The sequence below is a fragment of the Brassica rapa genome, chromosome A07 (assembly GCF_000309985.2).
Source record: "Brassica rapa cultivar Chiifu-401-42 chromosome A07, CAAS_Brap_v3.01, whole genome shotgun sequence".
Classification (NCBI taxonomy): Eukaryota; Viridiplantae; Streptophyta; class Magnoliopsida; order Brassicales; family Brassicaceae; genus Brassica; species Brassica rapa.
In genome coordinates, this window is record NC_024801.2 from 17,535,581 (window position 1) to 17,553,838 (window position 18,258).

General features: G+C 37.0%; 4 protein-coding genes, 2 non-coding genes and 1 pseudogene across 7 annotated transcripts; 2 read left to right on the top strand and 5 right to left on the bottom strand.

The window, feature by feature from the left end:
• Nucleotides 1-988: 988 nt before the first annotated feature.
• On the bottom strand, nt 989-1,095 carry LOC117126932. Its single transcript, XR_004449693.1, has one exon. It is a non-coding gene; the product is annotated as a small nucleolar RNA R71 (small nucleolar RNA).
• A 7,895-nt stretch (nt 1,096-8,990) lies between these two features.
• Nucleotides 8,991-10,095, bottom strand: LOC103829949 (60S ribosomal protein L36-2). The gene is made up of 3 exons (XM_009105633.3): nt 9,869-10,095; nt 9,381-9,580; nt 8,991-9,181 (listed from the first exon to the last, which is right to left on the bottom strand). The coding sequence occupies exons 1-3, from the start codon at nt 9,968-9,970 to the stop codon at nt 9,145-9,147; spliced, it is 339 nt and encodes a 112-aa protein (XP_009103881.1). The 5' UTR covers nt 9,971-10,095; the 3' UTR covers nt 8,991-9,144.
• Nucleotides 10,096-10,331: 236 nt separating this feature from the next.
• LOC103831378 lies at nt 10,332-12,118 on the top strand (annotated as a pseudogene).
• Nucleotides 12,119-12,748: 630 nt separating this feature from the next.
• Nucleotides 12,749-12,820, top strand: TRNAK-UUU. Its single transcript has one exon. It is a non-coding gene; the product is annotated as a tRNA-Lys (tRNA).
• A 266-nt stretch (nt 12,821-13,086) lies between these two features.
• Nucleotides 13,087-14,247, bottom strand: LOC103829951 (CASP-like protein 5B2). The gene is made up of 3 exons (XM_009105634.3): nt 13,691-14,247; nt 13,477-13,609; nt 13,087-13,393 (listed from the first exon to the last, which is right to left on the bottom strand). The coding sequence occupies exons 1-3, from the start codon at nt 13,819-13,821 to the stop codon at nt 13,193-13,195; spliced, it is 465 nt and encodes a 154-aa protein (XP_009103882.1). The 5' UTR covers nt 13,822-14,247; the 3' UTR covers nt 13,087-13,192.
• Nucleotides 14,248-14,483: 236 nt separating this feature from the next.
• LOC103829952 (40S ribosomal protein S21-2) lies at nt 14,484-15,597 on the bottom strand. 2 transcript variants are annotated; one of them, XM_033274513.1, is made up of 4 exons: nt 15,404-15,446; nt 15,066-15,142; nt 14,853-14,985; nt 14,484-14,713 (listed from the first exon to the last, which is right to left on the bottom strand). In XM_033274513.1, exons 2-4 carry the CDS (start codon nt 15,113-15,115, stop codon nt 14,648-14,650), a joined length of 249 nt encoding a protein of 82 aa, XP_033130404.1. In that variant the 5' UTR covers nt 15,116-15,142; nt 15,404-15,446; the 3' UTR covers nt 14,484-14,647. The 2 variants fall into 2 exon arrangements, with proteins under 2 accessions (XP_033130404.1, XP_009103883.2); XM_009105635.3 differs by having other exon boundaries at nt 14,490-14,713; nt 15,066-15,138; nt 15,395-15,597.
• Nucleotides 15,598-15,816: 219 nt separating this feature from the next.
• LOC103829953 (uracil phosphoribosyltransferase, chloroplastic) lies at nt 15,817-18,141 on the bottom strand. Its single transcript, XM_009105636.3, has 13 exons — nt 18,096-18,141; nt 17,929-18,021; nt 17,776-17,854; nt 17,450-17,508; nt 17,261-17,338; nt 17,091-17,172; nt 16,945-16,993; nt 16,807-16,868; nt 16,622-16,689; nt 16,467-16,522; nt 16,341-16,388; nt 16,160-16,251; nt 15,817-16,058 (listed from the first exon to the last, which is right to left on the bottom strand). Exons 2-12 carry the CDS (start codon nt 17,971-17,973, stop codon nt 16,200-16,202), a joined length of 678 nt encoding a protein of 225 aa, XP_009103884.1. The 5' UTR covers nt 17,974-18,021; nt 18,096-18,141; the 3' UTR covers nt 15,817-16,058; nt 16,160-16,199.
• Between the last annotated feature and the right edge of the window lie 117 nt (nt 18,142-18,258).

Genomic DNA, 18,258 nt, shown 5'->3' on the forward strand with positions numbered 1-18,258 from the left:
AGGCTTAAGGTTGATAGTTTGATTGATCATTTGCCATCCTTAGTTCGATACTTGATCACCCAAGGTCTAATCCCTATGCCCATGAGTTCTCTTTTCCCTTAGTTAAGAAAGTATCATTCTGTTATTGCTTTTTAGTTTTAGTCATAGCTTAAAACTCATCTAAATCATTGGTTGCACTTAGATTAAGTGAGTACTTGCATTCTCAGTGCTTTGATATCCCTCAGAACTGGTTCGACAATCTTTTATACTACAACAATTGTCTTAGGAGCCTTGAAAACTCCTAACATCAAATTGGCGCCGTTGCCAAATTTTGAGTAGATTTAAACATTGAGATTTAGTCACTTGCTTGAGACTAAGTCATTTTTATTTTCTTTTGTTACTGATTCTCTTTCTTCACCTCCCTTTAATCTACAGGTGTATGAACTTGAGGAGCAGGGGTCCATCAAACCTAGTTCCAAGAGCTGCAGACATTAGAGCTTTAGAGAGAGAGTGTGCTAGAAAGAGAAGAGAAGAAGAGCAACAGGCTCACTTGCAGAGATTGGATACTGATATGGGAGACATACCTCAGGATGATGCTGCCGCCAATGGAGCTAACAACGTTCCACCAAACCAACAGCGAGCAGCTCGACCCATTGGCACTTATGACCGCCCCAACATTCATGGTCATAGATTGGGAATCCGAGCATCCGCTGTGGCAGCCAACAACTTTGAGATCAAGTCAGGACTCCTCAACGTGATTGAGAACAACAAGTATCATGGCTTGGCTCTAGAGGATCCATTTGATCACTTGGACAGGTTCGACAGCTACTGTGGGTTGTCAAAAACCAATGGTGTGTCCGAAGATGCCTTAAAGCTCAAGCTATTCCCTTTCTCTTTGGGGGATAAGGCACGTCAGTGGGAGAAGTCTCTACCCAGCGACTCCATTACCACTTGGGATGACTGCAAGAAAGCATTCTTGGAGAAATTCTTCTCTACTTCAAGAACTGCTAAGCTGAGAAACGAGATCTCCAGCTTTCAACAGAAGGGCTTGGAAGGTTTCAGTGAAGCCTGGGAGAGATTCAAGAGCTACCAAGCTCAATGCCCACACCATGGTTTCTCTAAGGAGAGCTTGCTGAGCACATTCTACCGTGGTGCTCTCCCTAAGTACAGAGCCAGACTGGATACAGCTAGTAATGGGTTCTTCTTGGGGAGAACTGAGGAGGATGCAGAGGAGCTGGTTGACAACATGGTTAAGAGTGATGCAGTCTACAGTGGAGACCACGACAGAAGCAGTAGAACTGAGGATAAGCAAACGAGGAAGGAGTTGAAAGCTCTACAGGATAAGATAGACATCCTCCTTGCTGATAAAGCTACCCAAGAGCAGCTGCACTTTGTCGGCAACCCAAGCCAAGAGACACCAGTTGTTGTCCATGAAGTTGAGGGTTTGGAAGGTCAGGAAGAGCTGTGTTTCATCAACAACAATGGTAGCTGGTACAAGAAAGAACCCAACTTTCAGTACAACAACTACCAACAGAAGTCCTATTCCAACAACCAGCAGAGTGGTTATCAGCCTCGGAACAATCCGCAAGGCAGCTATCAGCCTCAGCAAAACCCCTCGTCTGGTTCCTCTGCTCCTCAAGAGAGCAGCACTGATACCTTACTGAAACAAATCTTGGAGTCTCAGACTAGAAGTGAGAAGCATGTTGGTTATGAGTTGAAGAACCTTCATACCAAGATTGATGGGAGCTACAATGAGCTCAACAATAAATTCTCACACCTTGCTTCTACAGTCAGGAATTTAGAGAATCAGTTTGCTTCCATGAACACTCACCAGAATCGCCAGCAAGGTTCTCTACCTGGAAAGTCTGACCAAAACCCCAAGGAGGCCAAAGCTATCACCCTTAGGAGTGGTAAGCAGTTACCTCCTAAAACTCTCACCAAGAATGCTGAGAAACTAGGTGAGGGGGTTGCCATCAACATAGATGATGAAGTGGTGATTGTTGATGAGAAGATCAATGACGAGATCTTGGAGAAGATAGTGGAAGCCAAAGGTAAAGGAAAGGTTGGGGAAGAGAAGAAGACAGTAAAAGATGGTGAAGTTGTAACTCCAGCAAGTGAAAGTTCTTTTGTTCCTCCTCCCTATGAACCCAAACTTCCATTCCCTGGTAGATTCAAGAAGCAGCTGCTAGAGAAGTACAAGGCTCTGTTTGAGAAGCAAATGAGTGAAGCTCAGGTTGCAATGCCCATCATCGATGCTTTCATGTTGATTCCTCAATACAACAATTTCCTGAAAGATGTTGTAGCTGCAAAGAAGAAGGAGATGGAAGGCATGATGACTCTTACCCATGAGTGCAATGCCATCATCCAGAGGCTTGATGTTCCAGAGAAATTAGAGGATCCAGGAAGCTTCACACTACCTTGTGCTCTTGGACCTATGGTATTTGAGAAAAGTCTCTGCGATTTGGGAGCTAGTGTCAGCTTGATGCCTTTGTCTGTTGCAAAGAAGCTTGGATTCACTCAGTACAAGAAGTGTAGACTCTCTCTGGTGTTAGCTGATCGTTCAGTGAAGTACCCTGTGGGCATCTTAGAGGACCTCCCTGTGAAGATTGGAAGGTATGAGATACCTACAGATTTTGTGGTGCTTGAGATGGGTGAGGAGGCTCAAGACCCATTGATTCTAGGAAGGCCATTCTTAGCTACAGCAGGAGCTATTGTTAATGTGAAGGAAGGCACGATTGATCTCCATTTGGGTAAAGAGAACATCCTCCACTTTGACATTAAGGAGAAAATGAGGAAACCAACTGTGTTCGGGCAAGCCTTCTACATTGAAGAGATCGACACTCCTGCTGATGAGCACCTTGAAGAGTTACCACCTGAGGACGACGAGGAGGGATCATCTCCCTCTACTCATTCCCCATAGAAGGTAACCCATCACACTCCCCTGTATATACCATTTTATTTTTGCATATTAGTCTTCTTTTCGGTATCTCTCTCTCTACTTGACAACACAGAGACTGTGTAACTCAAGTTTGGGGGAGGTACCAAGTATTTGATCATGTTTGCTTTGATGTTGTTTCATTGAGTCATGCATTGCATACCTATTTGCATATAAAAAAAAAAAAATCAATCATTTAGTTTGCATCATTTGCATTTCTAGGAGAGTCTAGAGCATATAGGTTGCATTCACATGCATTGGGAGCAATGATTTTAAATGCCTTGTAAAGAACACTACGTTGCACCTGAGTAGCTTTTGCACCTCTCAAAAAGACTTGTATGTTTCGAGCCTTGAAAACTCTTCCTGAAACTTGTTGATTGCTGAAACTCAGTCTTTGAAGCCAACTACAACCTTATTTGAACTGAACGAACTTAATGCCTCTTGCTCATGGTCCCTTGTGTACTGAGTCATGGCTATACACACTTGAGTTGTCACATCTTTTATGCCGATCTTTTTTGACAAACTCTAGTGGTAGACCACTCCCAAAACCTTTTCCTCCTTTTAAGCTTTCATTGTTTGATGAGTGAGGCCTTTTTCGGAAAGTCTTACATGTGCATAATGTTGAGAGTATCGGGAACGACAATGCTTGATCTTCATTCTTGCTAGATTGGGCACTCTATTGTCTAGCTATAGGTGGGGGGTGAGTGTTCTGATTATGATTTGGGAGAAATGAAAAAGAAAAAGAATAGACTCTTTGTGCTTAAGTGAATTGTTTTGTTGGGATAAGTAGAGAATCCTCTAGCTCAAGTTTTGAAAGTCTTGGTCCCCAACCTAAAAAAAAAAAAACGAAAAAAAAAAGAGAAAAGAAAAAGAAAAAAAAAAAAAAAAAGGGGCTAGCAAAGTTGTTAGGAGCTAAGAAATATTTTGAGGTTCTGAAAAATCCCTTGTAGATTTCAAAGAGAATGAGTTAAAGTTCTTAGGATCTTTTGGTGAGAGATGTGAGTTGGGTTTGACATTTGGGAATGATTGTGTAATTGTATGTTTGGGAAAAGGGTAGAACAATGGAGATTGAGCATTGTATGCATGAGTTGATCCCTTTCTTAGATATATTATGTGCAATGTCAAGGCTACTTGTTTCGAGAGTAAACCACCTTAAAGATCATATGTTTTGAATCTCTTGAATCACTTGAATAAAAGCCTTCCCTTACCCAACCAAATGACTTGGACCAACTGACCATTTCCAAGAATTCACCTGATGTTTTGTGCTTAATGAATGTGAGAGTTGGTTGATTTGAATGTGTGGATGCTTGATGATGAGTGTAAGAACAAAAAGATTTAAGATAGGCCTAGAGAAGCTAGAGTGTAATAAGCGAGTGTGCTAGTTGTGTTTCTTTTGGCTATGTGCTCCCACCTTCAACCTCTCTCCCTATGAGTTCTAGAAAGTTCACTTGTGGACAAGTAAAAGAACAAGTTTGGGGGAGTTGATATCTTGCATATTTACATTGTTTTATCCATTCATCCATGAGCATTTTCATCATATAGATTAGGATTTAGCCATGTCTAGGTTGCATTTTGCATTCATTGTCCTTATTAGGTGCTGGAGTGTGCCATGGAGTGATTTGAGATGTTTGGGAGCATTATGATCCAAAAGGGGGTGAAAGATGAGCATGGATGGAGCCTTTAGAGAAATCTTCTGTTGCTAAGATTTTGTGGAGACACAGAAAATTGAGTTAGCTTTCTAATGGAAGTGGTTTCAAGTCATTTGGAGATGTAATGAAGGAGTTATGATCAATTTACTAGAGGCATATCCATCCTGGTCGAGTATCGCAGAGTGACCTTCCAGAGCGACACCATAAGGTAGCTCCCAACCCAGAGCGACCTTCCAGAGCTACACCCCTACGTCACTCGCCTTTTAATCATTTTGGAGGCCAAAACATAGGCCTGGAGGGACCTTCCAGAGCGACACCATAAGGTAGCTCCCAACCCAGAGCTACGTCTCGGAGCTACACCACGAAGTCCCTCCGCGTGTTTTGCTTGGACGAAACTTATGATTTTTCAGGGACCTTTTGGTCATTTGTTTTGATGTTTTACACTTTCTAAACCTAAGTTAAGTACTTTGTAAGCCATTGGAGGCAAGAATAATCTTTTTTCAAGAGGAGAACTAGTAAAAAACCTCTTTGGATTCAGATTTCATTTTCATCTTGTGTTCTTGTTGATTTCTTATCTATTTCTCTACATGGTTAATCTAAAATCCAATATGGGTTTAAGAGGAATCATGGAGATTAGTGAGTAATCACCTTTTGAATTCATGGGTTAGGGAGATTAAGGGTGATTAGGTTAGTTCTAGGATGTTTTAGTGTAGATCATTCTTGTTCCTTGCTAGTAGAGTATTCATAATGCATCTTCTGAGTTGGCCACTCAAAAGTTGATCAATAGACATTTCCCACCCAAAAGGTGTTTGATGAAATGCCTGAGACAACTCTTCTAGGTTTTTAGTATACTTTGCCAAAGACATTTGTTGTTAAAGATGCTAAGATAGCTAATAGACTTGTTAGTAATGATTGCTTTCATATTATTCAACCAAAGACATTTGATGTTTGAGATATGTTAGCAAATGAGCATTCATCTAGACATAGAGCTTGCTTAGAATTGTGTCTAGGCTTAAGGTTGATAGTTTGATTGATCATTTGCCATCCTTAGTTCGATACTTGATCACCCAAGGTCTAATCCCTATGCCCATGAGTTCTCTTTTCCCTTAGTTAAGAAAGTATCATTCTGTTATTGCTTTTTAGTTTTAGTCATAGCTTAAAACTCATCTAAATCATTGGTTGCACTTAGATTAAGTGAGTACTTGCATTCTCAGTGCTTTGATATCCCTCAGAACTGGTTCGACAATCTTTTATACTACAACATTTGTCTTAGGAGCCTTGAAAACTCCTAACATCATAGACCATTAACTAAAACCTTAACTAAAAATCTTAAATTTACTCATACTAGGAGTAGTGAAGAACTATAGAAAGTTGTGGTTGGTTGTTGACCAACAAAAGCATGGGAGAAAACCAAGAACAAGGCTTAAGAAAAGCCAAATTTATTTTCATTATGCTATTATTTTTTACTGTTTATCATATTTAATCTATTTATTTATATTTATATTTCAGTAATTAATTTTAAAATTAAATAGTATATCCCAATTCTTTTTAAATTGCCATATTAACTTTTTATAAAACAAAATAAATAATAATTTATTCGTTGTAACATTTTATGTTTGATTTTTGTAGTAAATATAAAAAAACAAACTAAAATATAATATATTAAATAAAATAATATTTTAAAGATATAATATTAAATAATTCAGTCAGATACAAACATTTCGAGAATAAATGTTTTTTTGTCATCTTTCGAGAATAAAAATTTTTAAACAAAAAATTAATAAATTATAAAACTAATGTTTTAAATAAAATAAATAAACAAAATAAGTGATTAATATATGGTTAGTACAATTTCATCAAAAACAAATTACAACAAATATAAAATTTTCAAAATAATAATCTCTTTGTAGATGAAGCTTTGGTTCTTTGCATATATATTAAGAAATTACTTTTCTAAACAAAAAAAATCATTGAAATATAATTTGAAACTAATTCATTTAATTATAAACACAATTAATGAAAATATGATTGAGTACACAGTTTTTGATAAAGTTAAAGTTACCTAAATATGTGAAAACATCATCTATTGTGAAACAACAACAACCACCTAAAACATCATCTATATCGAAACATGGAAAATATTATATACTTAAAACTGATAGTAAATATATATATATATATATATATATATATATATATATATATATATATATATATATATATATATATATATATTATTTTATTATTTAAATATAATTTTAAAAATAGACATATGTCTGCAGGTACGTGCGGATTCAAATCTAGTTTGTACTTACATTTAACGTTAACGTACATGTTTTTATATAATTGTGTTTAGTTAGCATTTGGGTTTGCATTTGCTTGGAAAATTAAATCACTTCAAAGATATGCTTCTTATATAGCATATTACTGGCCACTTAGCGGTTACAAAGAATCTAACAAATGGTTCTATTTTAGAGTACAAGTGACAAAAAAAACTTTAGAACATGATAAAGATACTCCATGATTAATTTGTTATATCTGGAAGGTTCGAAAGGACAAACTATTTATAAAAATCGATAATAATCTATTGAAGACTATTAGACATGCGGAAGGAGGGTGTCGAGTCTAGCATAAGGTGAATTCTAGAGAGATAGTAGAACCATATTAGGATTACAAAATATTTGTATATATGGTTAATGTGTTTTGAAGTTAAAATCACAATCCAATAGTGGTTGTGGATGGACTTGAAATTTTTAAATGGGAATTCAGTTTTTAGGAACTATGAACAGAGAGGAAAAAACTCTGTCATTAGATGCAAAAGTAGAAGCACTCTTATGTACCAAGAAAAGATTGTAAATATTTGATATCAATAATTGAAAATTCAGAAGCGGATGTAGTCAAGTTTTTCAACAGAATTAAAAGAGAGTTAAGACACTAAATCATCATTGAGCAAAAAATTCTATAGCGAATTCATTAGCTAATACCGTTAATGTTGATTGTTTATTCCGATTTGGTTATTTAAATCACATTTGTTTTGAGTAATATGATAGGTATTTATGTAAAAGAAAAAAAAACATTTGTTTTTGCGTTTACATATACATTATACATTTTAAACCCACGAAATTTTCTTGAGTACAAACTCCAAACTCTAAAATTTATTTTTCTATATATGAAAAAAAACATTTGCATTTTAACTTGATAGTTGATACCGTAAGTCATATCGACCTTTTTTATTTACTTGAATTAATTATATACCAATTCACCCTGGACAAAACACTCCTCACATGGAAACGATAATTGATACTTTTGTAGGGTTTCTACCAACTTAACTTGTAATAAGTCATCTGGCTGTTCGCGTCATCGAAGACTTTCTTGAATAAGAACATAATACCCCTACTAGTTTTAGAAAGACAACGACTTCGATCGACATCAACGGGGCACACATTCAACCACTGCATTTGGAAGGATGAAATTGTCTGTGAAACATCTATTTATTTCCATTTATAATTGGAATCTTATTTCCAGATACAATGATTCTTGCAACAAAAACATTTCGCTCCACTGCTTTTGGCTTTGTTGATTCATGGAAGAGAATATCAGAAATGACGATTTATGATAAAAGCAAGTTTCAGTGGCTACAGTATAAGTACAGTGAATAGTCTTAGGCAGAGGGTCCATAACTCATTAGAAAATTTGACTTGAAGACGAATAATTGAGAAATTCATCATACTAGACACTCAATAGTGGCATTGATGCTATAGTTAGTGCAGTTATCATAATAAATATGGTGAAATCTGGAAGAAAGAAGAATAAACCGGTGAAAGTATGCATAGTTGTTTTCTCAAACGGGATAAGAGAGTCATCATGTTGGGGCATGACAGGGTTATAGGCTATATAGCGCAAGCACCCCTACAGGCTATAGACTACAGTAGCTTACCGTGACATCCTTAGTTATAACCAAAAGAGTGATTATGAAACTAGAGTCTAGACCGATTCGATAATTAGAATAGATTTGACTATCAACCGGTGATATAACCCGGGTTAGATAAGATCTTCAAGTTACTGAACTGAATAAAACCATTAAAATTATTAAATTTTTAAAAAATCTACGGACCAGATAAGCAAAAAATTAACAACATTTCCAATGTTCATATTTAAAATTATATATCATATTTACTATTATTATTTTTAAGCTTACACATTAAAAATCAATGTATGTAAAAGTTGTTAACTAAGTTCAACCGATTAAACTAGATTGAACTATGATCCAAATAATTATCCAGTCTCGTGTACTAAGATGATGAGTTGATGAGCTCACTGTAACCACATGGATGATGATATCTTTTTTTTTAATTAATTATTGTTATAAAGTAAAATTTACGTTACATTTTTTTTTAACTTCCTTGTTACTTTCTTAATTTTCAGTATTTAAATGAAATCACATTCGAAGGTTATTAAGAAAAATGATAAAAAGTGGTTAAAAGTTCGACGCATAATAATAATGATAGTCACCAGTCATAGAGAAAACAAAACTCTTAAGATCCAAAAACACACACAATACGAGTGGTTCTCTTGCTAAGCTCATTTCTTCTTCTCGGTTACACCACCACCACCAGACCTACATTTATTACAACAACAAAAAATGTATCCGAGTTCAGAACAATAAGCTTGTTCAGCTTTCATACTACTTAGCTAGTGGATACTTCTCTCTAGCGGTTTAAAACTCTAGATAAACTTTCTAGGCTGTACAACAAGTTCCTCAGCAAGATACACTTCTAGAAGAACAAAAGCAGAATCATAAGGAAATGGGTTATTACCTCATCTTGCGGAGGACGCTAGACATCTCCTCTCTCTTCCTCTTGGCTCTCTTGTGGGTACCCAACTTTCGCTTAGCCACCTTAAGAGCACGCTTGTCTTTACCAACCTTTAGAAGCTCAGTGATTCTCTTCTCGTAGGGAGCAAAACCAGCAACTTCCCTGATCAAGGATCTGATGAAGAGTGTCCTCTTGCTTGTTTTCTGAGCACATGAGAAAGATTAATACCCTAATCAGATCCACAACAAAATGAAAAAATGCTGCAACACAATTGCAAGATAATGCCACCAAAACAAGAACCAAGCAAAACATAAACTCAAGAATGCCACAAATCACAGTGATAAATATTGCAAGATCAAATGGTACTGCCTTAGATAATCTTAATGAGCACGTCAAATCATGAATCCAGCAACAAAATCAGAAACTATATTCCCAGGCACTATCTGAACAAAACTATAATCCAAAGAGTGTGTAAGGAAAGAGAAGCATACTCCTTTGCGAGCACGGGGACGAGGAGCCAACTCGCGTCTGGTGACAACATGGCCTTTGTTCAAACCGACGAACAAACCGGTCTTTACTTGCGGAGTTGTCATCTTCTCCTCCAAATGTGAAACCTTGTGTTTTGGATCGAGCTCTCCGACAAGAAGAAGGGCGAAAATGACAGAAAAAACTAATATATACGCGGAGGCTAGAGAAAAAACCTAACCCTTTCGCATATATTTTGGGCCTAAATTTCGGGCCTCTTTTGGCCCATTTATAATAACATTTAACCGAAATTAAACCGAAAAATGTTATAATCAAATTACAATTTTAAAACAGAGTGTATAACCGACTTTTTCACTTTAATTGAACCGGAAAACAAGGTTTGGCCTTTGAACCGTTTTTATATTTTACGTTTGCCGCGAGAAAAAGGTTTTCATCTTCTACTCTCTAAAATTAAAGATTGTGAATTGTGTACTTACGTAACCGGATATCGGTATTTATCTTCCACATTTTCGATTGACAATCGATTTTCTGGATTTGAGGTTTCGTTCATTATATTCGTGGCTTGAACGAGTGAACCTAAAGATCCCATTTTGAATGATACTCTTATATGTTTATTTTTTTGTTCTTAAATTCAAGCATCTTTCCGAACGTGTGATAGTATTGTTTGTTTTTTCTATTCAACTGTGCTTCTCTAGTTTAATGTTTGTTTAATATTATATAACTGAACGTGATTCTTCTTGAATTATACAGAGGTATCTGACTGCACATAAGTGATCCAGACTAGTCACGTGTTGCCACGTGTCGGTCCTCTGTCCTGGTGATTCTTGAAAGTTGAATATGTCATATTTCTTTCAGATTTTCATTATGTCGTTTTCGGATATTATTTTTCTTCACTAGTAAAAATTAATTCTTTTTTTTTTGCTTTGGTTATAATAATGTTATTGCTTTAGAGATATATAGATTCCAACTGGTTCTTAGTAGCATATCTGAAATATAACATTGTTTGGAGCGAGTAGTAGTAAATGGCTGACGGTGAGGACATTCAACCCCTTGTATGCGACAATGGCACTGGAATGATTAAGGTAAATGCTACATTATAGATACTCTTGTGTATCCATCACTCTGTTTCCTATCTATTTATTTATTGTTCTATATGTTGACTTAGGCTGGTTTTGCTGGGGATGATGCGCCAAGAGCTGTGTTTCCAAGTATCGTAGGCCGTCCTCGTCACACCGGAGTCATGGTTGGGATGGGACAGAAGGATGCATACGTTGGCGATGAAGCTCACAGTCCAAGCGTGGTATTCTAACTCTCAAGTACCCAATTGAGCACGGTACTGTCAACAACTGGGGTGACATGGAGAAAATCTGGCATCACACTTTCTACAATGAGCTCAGTGTTGCTCCTGAGGAGCATCCCATTCGCCTCACTGAAGCTCCTCTCAACCCTAAAGCTAACCGTGAGAAGATGACTCAGATCATGTTCGAAACTTTCAACGCTCTCGCTATGTATGTTGCCATTCAAGCTGTCCTCTCTCTTTATGCTAGCGGTCGTACTACTGGTAACCTACTCCACAATCCTATAGGCTTTTTCTAATTCTTTAGATTCAAGAACTGTGTCTTGAAAGTTTGTTGATATATGGTTGTAGGTATTGTGCTTGACTCTGGAGATGGTGTGAGTCACACGGTCCCTAGGGTTACGCTCTTCCACATGCTATCCTGCGTCTCTCGATCTTGCAGGTCGTGACCTCACAGACGCTCTCATGAAGATCCTCACTGAGCGTGGCTTCTCCTTCACCACAACAGCTGAGCGTGAAATCGTCAGAGACATCAAGGAGAAGCTCTGCTACATTGCTCTCGACTATGAGCAGGAGCTTGAGACCTCCAAAACGAGCTCTTCCGTGGAGAAGAACTACGAGTTACCCGATGGACAAGTGATCACCATCGGATCTGAGCTTGTCTTCTGTTCTTGATTTTTTGTAGATGTGGATTGCACAAAGGCTGAGTATGATGAGTCAGGCCCATCGATTGTCCACCGGAAATGCTTTTGAGTTTGAAGTTAAGTCTGCTTCTTGAGAAGCCCTTGTGGTTTTCCAGTTTATCTTCTTTCTCTGCATGTTTTCAGATTCTGGCCTAAGACATTTTAAAAAACTTACAGTATCTCTTTGTAGTATTGTTAATAAGATACTCTTGTTGCTTTTTTTTTGTTGGATAGCACAGCTGTGTGAGTGAATAAGAACACATAGTTTTCCGAATCTTTCAGGATAGTACTCCGAATTGAATAGTATCATCAGCTTAATCAGTACATGGACGTAGACTGTGTACTCGCATCATTAAGCATTCAAATAGTCTAAGGAGCCAAACCCTTAAGTCGTCTCCTACATAATTTACGTAGTATCAGAATACAACAAGCAGTTTATGTCCTTGAGTTTAAAAGGGAAGGGCGTGTGAGCGCACAAACTATATGTTAACATATGATACATATTATTCCCTATGATGGTTTCATGTGATCATGTTATTTGATGATCAAACCAACCTATCACCACGTTATCATAGCTGCTGCGAAACTTGGAAGCCCATTTCTGAAGAAGCTAAACAAGATTCTCCGACCAGAACCGTGGGACATTTACAATGGAAGAGCTGGGCGTTGCTGGACAAACATTTAACAAGACTCTTGTCGTTGCCTAGAGGTAAACAGAGTGGGTAAGAAGCTAGCACTTTTCGGACCAGAATGACAAACTTAAATTCTTGCGTTCAGAATCACTACCTCGTAGAAGGACAATAAATTTAGGGGTTGTAAAAAAACGAACGTTTCAGGAATTGTTATTTGCCGTATTCACTTGATTTATGCGACATTAAGAAACATATATATAATAGAATATCAAAGCCGACTTAGCTCAGTGGTAGAGCGCGTGACTTTTAATCCCGTGGCCGTGGGTTCGATCCCCACAGTCGGCGACATTTTTTTTTTCCCTTTTCAATCTCAAAAAATATAGAACACAAGTACACACATGGCTGACAAGACCAACTTGAGTTTCGCAAACCAATCACCAGATCCTCAATACTAACACATTTTGTTTTCTCTTCTGTGAAAGAGATGCTTATATGTTTGACGAAAGGTGCACATACAGGATGTTATATGTTCGTTGATCCTTCCCTGCTGTTTATATCAAGTTGATGAGTATTGTATCTAAGTTGCTGTAGGGTAAGAAGCCAGAGGAATATATCTTTTAAGTGATATAAGCTTTAATTTCAAGAAACATATGATTTGAACCAAACGTTATACATCATCAAAAGCTACAAGATGTTGTTCTCAACGTTTCAAGAAAACTAAACAGAGGCTAAGATCCAAAATGTGACATGAGAAGAAACAGCAATCTGAAACCAAGAGACGAAAGCCAACGCTACAGATACTTGATACCTAAGACATGAAAACTGCTCACGGATATTGCAATACTTAAGATCTCTGGCAAATAAGACTACAACTCCTGCTGATGAACACGCAGCTGCAAGAGATAACATTGCAGTCACCTGCAATTTAAAAAAAAAACAAAAAACGTTACAGCAAAGTTTATCATTACAGAACACTGAACAAGGAAAGAATCATTACATACCCAATCACCAACGACGAATAAGCTAACCAAGATTGGGTTTTGGAGATCTTTCTTGCCCCTCAGAGCATAAACATCAAGACATGCGAGGCCAAAGCTCCACAGCAACTGAAGACCCATCGAAGCAATCAAGTAGCTGCAAACCAAACCCGAAAATTGAAATCCCGACATCTAAGGCGAGGTTAAGACAGAACCAAAATCAACAAACAAAGCATACCAGAAGGCAGTGCGGTTATAGAACTCGGTGGAAGAGAGCATAACGCCGATTGAAGCAGCAGCAGAAGCACATTGTCCGATTCTAAGTAACAGACCACACACAGTTCCTGGACCTCCGATTATCTTCTTCATCTCCAAATGTAAACACCCTAAACCCAGAAACTCTGATTAAAGAGGAGTTTTGGCGGGGAGTGGCAAATGCAGATGAGAACTCTCACTCTATGGGAGTTTCCGGAAATGAATCTAGCTTCGATTATAAGCTTCTTTTGTCTTTCTCCTTTGACATATCCACTTTAGGCTCGTGAGCGAGTTGACTCAGAGGTAAAGGCCGACGTGGCGTAGTTAATAGTGTTAATTAGTTTTTTTTTTTTTTGGTATTTCGATTGAATTAATTAAACGTTAATTACGCAATCAATCACTGAAATACTTAGTTTGAATTATGTAACATGTTCCTCTGGTATGATAATCTTTAATGAATTGCCTGTTCTTTGCTATCTTAGTAAGGTTCGTCACCATCCCTTTTTGAGTATGACAATGACCCACTTTTCTTGTATGTTTCTAATTTTTTATGTTAATTAGCTTTGCGTTTGTGTTGTTGTGGAGTTATTTGTTATAGACTGTTCTCAAATTAGTCTGATTGTGAATTTCTCTCTTAGTTTTACCCCAACGGATACAGTAAGTCTGCATTTTCTGGAGCTTAGTAAGACAGATGAAGAGCTTTGGGATTGGTGAGATGTTGAAGTAACCTTAACCATTTCTCTCCTCTGAATATAGAGAAAACTACCTCTACTTGATTGATCGATGCCAATTTCAAGATAGTTCATTAAAAACTTAGTAATTGTCTATCATAAACCAGAAAACCGAAATACAGAGTTCGAAACTAAGGAAAATTCAAATAAAAAACATCCCAAAAATAAAAAAGAGGCAGCAGCAAAGATTCTCTCAATCTCTTCTTATATCACTGTTGTTTGGTTTCGACCTTCTTCTTCTGCCAGAGCCTGTCGACGCCACTGTCTGCGTCTCCCTGCAATTTAAACAATTTAAATCAAAACGTTAATAGACAAACACAACAATCACACACTTTTGCTATATAAACAATCGTGGAAGACTAATTTAATATTTGAAATAATGACAAAGTAGATAAGATGAGAGTTACGACAGACCTGAGCACGGACAAACCCGCAGAGAGCAAGGGTGGTGAACTGGCCAGTGTAGATACCATCGGCATCAAGATGACCAATGTTAAGCTGAACAGAGGCGTGATCCTTTGATGTGATCAATCTGTTTGTGGCCGAGCTGCATATTTACAACCAAAGAAGAATCAGCTAAATTTAAATCGAAACAGTTAATAAAGAATAATAACAAAGTCGATATACCATTTCCTCGGAATGTATAGCTCAGTGACGACACCTTCTTCGTTTTGCATGGTTCTTAGCTTTTAAAATCGATCTGATCCATTAAGAAACAATTTCTCATGAGCAATAATAGAACATCATTTTTTTAAAAGAGAAACATCTTCTCAAGCAGAGGAACATATGATCAATGAAGTGATGATTAATCTCAAGCTCCTAACAGAAAGATCATCAAAACTAAACTGATAAACATTCAACGAAAGTCGACAGAGATTTCTACACAGGATGAAAAATGCATAAACAGGATCAAGATCACTGCAAGGAGATTAAAGAGACTAAGATGTATTTCTAACCTGTGATAGGAAGTAGAAGAAGGTGTGGAGAGAGAGCAGTCCGGCGGCGAGGGGAAACGAGACTACAAAAGCGATTTATAGTTGCGACTTCTTAGGGTTTGCTTAGATCTACTATAGCGAACCGAGGCAATTTGAGCCGGTATGTAAAAATGGTATGAACCGAACCGAACAGGCTAAAGGGAAACTGGTTTAACCGAACTGAATACAAGATAGTTTCGGTTTATTAGTAAACCGGATGATCGTAAAAATCGAATTAAACCGGTACAAAACCAGAAAAGTTATGGTTTGGATGAACTAAAAAAACAAACTGAACTGCACACAGAGTCTCTATATAGCCAATTTGCATGTAATCAACTTAAATGAGATTTTGAGTTCATTACTTACAACAGAACATGGAACATATCAATGAAGAAAACAAGTACAAAATTATATAATGCTTGATTCCCCTTGGCGAATATTTCAGATTTTAAACAATATTTTTCAAAATTTAGTTTTGTAGACAGAAGAAGTTGTTTCACTAGCAAGCGACAACCAATGATAACTATTACATACAAATCTCGACGAAGCAAAACTGGTGTGTACAAAGTCTCTTCTTTGTTTCGTTACAATGAGGAACTCATAATTCTCCATGTTGATCCTCTTCTCAAAGACCTCTAAGACAAACCTGATATTGACACACATCAATAAATAAAAGGTAGGTAAGAAACCACAGAAAATAATATCAATACAATGTGAACTTGAATTTAAATTTTAAACAGAACTCACACAAGAATCACTTCATCAAAATCTTAACCAAAACTTGTTTTTATGTGCCGAAACTGCGGTCTCCAGCATCTCCAAGTCCAGGGATGATAAACCTGATACACGTATTAACGACATTGTATTATTTGCTAGTTTGCTTCGAGAAATCAAGAAGAATCCAGTGAAAGCAGGCCTGACGACTTACCCCTTTTCATTGACTTCAGGATCGATGATTCCAGCATACACATGAAGCCTGTAATTGTTGTACACAGTTCAATAATCTATCCAAATAATTAAAAAAAAAGAAGTTAAAGAGTAAATATATTGATACCCGGGGTACTTCTCATTAAGCTTCGATAGTGCAGGAGGTGCAGCAACAGCACAAATCTGTAATCAGGGAGATACCAGATAAAGCTTTATATCTAAAGGATAAATGTTCTTCTATATCCAACGTTTCAGAAAACAGCTATATGCACGCTTACTTACCACTTTGATTTGCTGAACAGACAAACCACGTTCCTTCAACATATCCATCGCCGCAATTATCGTACCGCCTGAAATACGTACGAACAAACTCATGTTTTGAAGCAGTAGAAAACATTCTGTATTACCATGTTATGCATTCACATTGTTCTACTATGGTGGTGGCTAAAATGACAAGACTTCTTTACCTGTAGCAAGCATTGGGTCCACCAAGAATACTCTGGAATTCTTGGGAAATTCATCAGGCAGCCTGAAGAACATGTAACAGAGCCGTCATCATAAACTGCTTCAGTACTAACTACATAATGATGTGGGGAAGTTCTTACTTGTTAAGATACACAGAAGGCAAGAGCGTTTTCTCGTCCCGACTTATTCCTGATAAACACAGAGACATAAGAAGCTATATATATATATATATATATAATAATCCTATCTTCAGGCGCAAGAGATAATACAGTAAGTATATACTTACCTAAATGATATATTTTATTTGCAGGCAAAACTGTTGATGCATGTTCCGCAAGAGCAAGGCCAGCTCTTAAAATCGGAACAACCTAAAGCCAGGAACAAGAATTTTCTTTAACTTTGTTTTGATTGAGAAGAAAATACAGAGAACAAGAGTTTTAGGGGATAGAGACAAACCGCTATAGGCTCTCTAGGATCAATGAACTCAACAGAAGCAGCACCCATCGGAGACATGATTTCTCCAACAACAGTTGGCTTTTATCATCATCACATAATAGAAAAATTAAGAAAACACACACACACGACACGGAGGGAAAAATCATATACAAATAAAAGAAGAGATGTAGTAAAACGTTTTAAACGCACCAGCCACTCTCGAGATGCTTCATACATCAACAGTCTCCCTAGTTCCCCTATTGCATTCCCTAAGATAATCATAAGAACACATGAATTTTTTATTTTATCATAAAAATGAAAAATCTTTTTTTTTTTTTTCAAACGCAATTTAGCTGATTTTTTTATTTTTTTATGATAAAGAGATTATGGACCCGTGCAAACAACATGACTGATTATTTTTGAATGATTAAGAGGTTATAAGACACCATATCCATGTTAAATTAACTATACTGTCAGATTAACAGCTAAAGATTGAATCTGCACAAACACTCAAATCAAAACCTTATACAACTCACTGAAAATAGGACAAGGAGTTTGGTCGTTTCTCAGGACAGAGATCCAGTGTTTGATCAAAGGATGTGGTGGAACGAACACCTGAAATTAAAAAGAAAAAAAAAACAAAACTAAGAATCAATTCACTATTGATTAGTTCCGATCTCAAAATTTACCAGCATCCTATTGCTTCCGTTAATGGAGCCTTCGGACGCCGCCATTTTAGCTCTAACCGGAATATTCCGCCGTGAAAGAGAAGCACCCAAAGTCTGTATGTATGAAGAATTCGAGATGAGGATCCAACTCGAGGAGGGAGTGAGGTTATTATATAGTGGTGGGTTACCTGACCGAGGAAGGGGGAGGAATTAATATAGAGTGAAAAAACAAGATTACTCTATATTTCACTCTATTATAGAGTAACTCTATTATAGAGTAACTCTATTATAGAGTGAACCATTGGAGCAAATCCAACTCTATAATAGAATTACTCTATTTTAGAGTGAAAT